Genomic DNA, 5,378 nt, shown 5'->3' on the forward strand with positions numbered 1-5,378 from the left:
CAGCAGCTGGTCGGCCACCTCAACTTTGCATGCAAGGTTGTGGCTCCCGGCCGTGCATTTGTAAGGAGGCTGTGTGAGTCCATGAAGGGGCTCCGTCTCCCACACCATAGGACCACAGTCACCAGGGGTATAAGGGACAACCTTCTTGTATGGCAGGAATTTTTGGAGTCATATAATGGGGTGTCCTTTTGGCGGGATGACCTCCTAGTCAAAGCTGAACTGCAGGTCACATCTGACATTGACAAATAACTAGCTCTCTAGCTATTAGGGAATAACTCTTGCTGCCTACTCATTTCTCACCAGCTTTCCAACCAGGGAGGGAAAAGGAGATACACCTTTAGATGTAATCACGAAGGCCATGGGACTATATGCAACTCTCAAGTCTTTATTACCATCCTTTACTTAAGTGATTACTTTGGGCTCAACTTCTGTTAAACCTTTGCAGTTCTGTTTCAGAGAAATTGAGCATTTCAGAGAAGTCTGCAGATGCTTCAAATGGAATCCAGGATATGTTGTAAACTTAAGTGGATCATATGGTACTGGGTACAAAACAGTTTCAAAGAGTACCAAAGTTATCTAGGACAGAGAAACAAACAAAAGAAATGCCAGTCTCATTTACAGAATATTCAGGCCATCAATTAATCATACATTTCCCTAGCTCAAAATGGAAGCCACATGCCCTTTGTATGACAGAGAACAAAAGAAAAATATAGCATAAATAAAAGCAGAGATTAATTTCTGGTGATGTCAATAGATGACAAATTGGGTATTATTGCGTAGTGGGTAAAGGATAAACAACACCCATAAGCAAAGTCCCATTTAGAATCCCCTTTTTTACTGGATGTACCCCACTCTAACTGCTATATTTGGTACTTCCCCAAATAAGAAAATGTTGTAGCTCATGGATAATTCTTCCCCTCCAGCAAGACCAACCAAAATGTGGCAAAATGCAGTGCAAGTAAAACAATAACCAATCCCCCTTTAAGCAAAAACAAGCCAGCAGTTACACAGATGCAGATCTGTAGTCACAGTGGTGTACAAATGGGTATGGCCCCACCAATAACTTGTCATGCCTGTCCAATCAGCACTAGGGGTTGTGAAATCTGTCACATGTCTTCTGCCAATGAGAGAGGATGTTTCCTGCCCTCCTCCCACCTCCCTCCCAGGCTTTGCCAATGAGGGGTAGAGGCTCTTTCCGTCCTCCAACCTCCTTCCCAGGCTTTCACTTTTCACTTTGCTTCCTGTACTTTGCACAGTATGATTGGCAATGGGATGTCAGGTAGCCCTGTCATGGATCTGGAATGAGGAGGGGTGCCCTCCTCCTCGTTCTCAGCTCTTCCCTGTCCAGCTACCATGCACTATCTCTAGCTTGACCTTGTAGTCTCCAGCTGCTTTTATTCTGCTGGGAAAGTAACAGCTTTTTGCTTTGCCTGCTTACTTGTTGCTTTTGCCCGCACGCGTGGACTATAATCATTGGCTTCAGCTCAATGGGGGGGGGGGATGTTTGATTTCACTATAAGTCAGAGGCCCTTATACTGATGGCTATTTCTGACCCAAGCTGTATATGTGTTCTTTAGTACTGGAATGACCAATAAAGCAGTTATCTTCTTCTGAAGCCCTGTGTGGTGTGACTTGCCTAGGGACCCTGACATGGGGGCATAAATATGAAAAGCTACACAGTGCACTGTATTGATTTTAAAATATTCAGGGTTTTTTTAAAATGGAGAACTTCTACTGCATTGACTTTTATTCAGGCACCGTAACGTGTAATTTGGGTTTCCAGAATCTGTGAAGAAATTCTGACAAGAATGAAGTATGGCTGTGCTACAACCACAACATTCTCGAATATCATCTGAGGGGAAAGGTATATCTTAATTTCTCTCTGAAAGGACACTTCTTTTTAATAGCCTCCTAATGGCATTCTTCATCTCAGTGTTTCTCAGTGTGTAAATCAGAGGATTCAGCATTGGTGTAATAATTGTATAGAGAGCAGAAAGAGCCTTCTCCCCTGAGAAGTTCTGGAAAGGTCGAGCATAGATGAAGATGCAGGGGACAAAATGGATGCACACCACCGTTATCTGGGCACCACAAGTAGACAGAGCCTTTGTCTTCCCTTCAGTGACATGTACTCTGATTTTGACCAAGATGACAGTATATGACACAACCAGTGCAATGAAAATAAGGATAGTGAGAAGCCCACTGTTAGAGAACATTAGCAGCTCTATAACAAATGTGTCAGTGCAGGCTAGCTTGATAACTTGAGGCACATCACAGTAGTAGTTGTCCAAAATGTTGGGTCCACAGAATGGTAATCTTACTATAAGAACTATTTGGACAAGAGAGTGAACAAAACCACCCACCCATGCTCCTGCTACAAGTCCTACACACACTCCAGGGTTCATTATAGTGAAATACTGAAGTGGTTTATGGATAGCCATATATCGGTCCAATGCCATCACCATGAGAAGAAAAACCACAGCACCTCCAGTGAAGTGAAAGAAGAACAATTGTGCCATGCACCCATCAAAAGAAATAACCTTGTGTTGCAAGGTGAGGTCCCATAGCATCTTTGGCACAGTGACTGTTGACTCACTGAGATCTATGAAGGCCAGATTTCCCAGCAGAAAGTACATTGGGGATCGAAGCCGGTGGTCAGTGATAACTGCAGTGATTATTGTAATGTTGCCAAACCAAGTTGTGACACATACTGTGAGGAACACCATAAAGAGGACATACTGTAGAGGACGGTTTGCTGTGAGGCCGAGAAGCTGAAATTCTTTTACTCTTCTGGTGATGTTTTCTGGATCCATTACTGAAATATTTGTACAAACAAGAAATGTAGTTCAGTATTATGCATTATATCCCCTTCTCCATTGAGCCTACACAAATCTGCTGCATCACATGATGCCCAATAGTTCCCCAAAACAAAGAGCTGGTCCTGGCTTTTCTCCACTTCATTGGAAAAGAAAGTCTGTACAAAGATCCCACAAGGCATCACCACTGAACTTCCAGGGAGCATCCATTTGGAGAGGGCAACTCTATAAGAACTACATGTCCCAGAGTTCCTTGTGCATAAGCAGGAGGGAGAGACACCTGGTAGAAAGGGCACAGAAAAACACCCTAAGACAGTGGGACTCAGAGCTGCTGCTCTTTTTTAAGCCCCAAATATATGTGTCTAAATCACTCACAGTTACAAAGACATGCTTCATGCTGCCATGTCTGCCGGTGGATATAAAAACAAACCAGGCAGCCAGAAACCTATGGAGGTAACATCAGCAGAGAGAGAACAAAAAGAAGCCAAAGGACACCAAAATAACCTCTCTTTTTTTCCAGATCAGACAAAGCCTTTCTGCAGCCAGGCAGCAATACAATAGCTAGGGAAGCAGAACAACAAACTCAAAATAATGATTTCAATATAGAGATTGAGTCTGTGGCAACTAATTTTCAGTCAAGTTTGAATAGTCTTACAGGGTTTCTTTCTTTTTTTTCCTTTCCTTTTCCTTCTTTCTTTTTTTGCTCACTGGCAATGACTATGGCAGAAGCTGAAATAAATGTTAGTAAGCCAGCACTCATTGAACACTGCAGGCATTCTACAATGGGGCGAGGATGGTTAAGCCACCTAGCCATCTTGTCTGTAGAGCATTTACTTGGAAGAGAAATCAGGCTTTCACATTTTGCTGAGAAAACAGCCAGAAATATAAAGCTTTAAAAGACACTGTGCTTAACTCGGTCTATTAGAATGGGCGGGGGGTATCAAGACATTGAGGATAATTCCTTGTTCATCACCAAAAAGTTACAATATTGTTAGGAAATTTGTAGAAGTCTCAGTTGAGATGTTATTAAACCACAGAAGCAGATGCAGGCATTTTTCAGACAAGTAGAATATATACCAGTAATTTCAGGATTGTAAACAAATAGATAAAACTTATTTCATGGCTATTAAGATTGCATTTCTGGGTTGACTCAGGTGGGCAACAGTGTTGATCTGAAGCAGCAGAACAAAGCTGGAGTCAAGCAGTACCTTTAAGACCAGCAAAGTTTTATTTTAGGCATAAGCTTTCATGTTCATGCACACTTCCTCAGGTCTGAAGATGTGTGCATGCACATGAAAGCTTATGCCTAGAATGAAACTTTGTTGGTCTTAAAGGTGCCACTAGACTCAAACTTTGCTCTGTATTTATAGGATGAGGGATGTATATAATGAGATATTGTGATGGTATGTGTGTGTTTGGGGGAGCCTGTTACAAGCTTGTACTGGGTCCTAAAAAATAATGCTTGGGCCCTGTCCACAGTATTCATAGGCTCTGAATTTGTGATCACTACCTTGCATGCCCAAGTATTAAACTCTAAATTACATTGGGGGAAAAGATCTGAACGAGCTGTGAATCACTATAACTACAACCGTATTTTAAAATTGCTTTAGCACCAACAGGTGCTAGTGATAGTGTTTCCATTTACACATATGGATGAGATTTGTAAATGAAGTAACATTTTCAACTCCTATAATCATACCTTACAAAATTGCAGTTGGTTGCAGATTTTTTTAAATGTCAGCCTCCTTTACTTAACATAATTGCAAAATATTTGCCAAGGAAAACAGTGCTACTATAAATATCCCAATGAACTTTAATGTAATATGTTCATTTGTATGTCTTGCATTTTTCTTTGTATATGTTTTATTCTTTTACATATGTTCTTTGAAATCTTAATAAGGTTGTGAATGACTTTTCTCATATTCTACAAAGTACTATAGGCACTGACTTGATTGTAATACATAAGTGATTGTACAGAACACATGTGCCAATAATTCCAGATTATTCAAAAGGTAAAGCACTTATTCAAAAAGAGTCCAGTTTTGAAATTGGACCTGCCTCCAGTATAACATGTTTTGGATGTTTTCATCAACAACCAAACATAATGTTCAAGGCCTGAGTTAATGCCCATACATCTTATTCTGACATAAGTCTTGTCTATACCATGCTATTAGTGGAACCCTTGCAATTTCATGAAATTCCCAGAAGTCTGAAGCCCTCACCAATTGCTACAGTTGCTAGCATCAATAGCAATTGGCGAAGGCTTCAGGCTTCAGGCTTATAGGAATTTCATGAAGTTGCAAGGGTTCCACAAATAAATGGTTAAGAAGATAAGACTTATGTCAGAATAAGATGTATGGGCATTAACTCAGGCCTTGAACATTATGTTTGGTTGTTGATGAAAACACCCTAAACACACTGTACCAGAGGGACGTCTAACAACTTCAAAATTGGGTTCTTTTTGGATAAGTGCAACAACTCCAAAATCGGAATATTTTTAAATAAGTGCTTTACCTGTTGAATAATCACACACTATTGACATATGTGTTCTGTGCAATCAAATAT

The 5,378-nt window shown here is 40.7% G+C and overlaps 1 protein-coding gene across 1 annotated transcript; it reads right to left on the reverse strand.

Moving 5' to 3' along the window:
- Window positions 1-1,871: 1,871 nt before the first annotated feature.
- Window positions 1,872-2,810, reverse strand: LOC107112081 (olfactory receptor 4D1-like). The gene has a single exon (XM_015413151.1). The coding sequence runs from the start codon at window positions 2,808-2,810 to the stop codon at window positions 1,872-1,874; it is 939 nt and encodes a 312-aa protein (XP_015268637.1).
- Between the last annotated feature and the right edge of the window lie 2,568 nt (window positions 2,811-5,378).

The sequence above is a fragment of the Gekko japonicus genome, unplaced genomic scaffold (assembly GCF_001447785.1).
Source record: "Gekko japonicus isolate JY-2015 unplaced genomic scaffold, Gekko_japonicus_V1.1 scaffold4612, whole genome shotgun sequence".
In the NCBI taxonomy this organism is placed as follows: Eukaryota; Metazoa; Chordata; class Lepidosauria; order Squamata; family Gekkonidae; genus Gekko; species Gekko japonicus.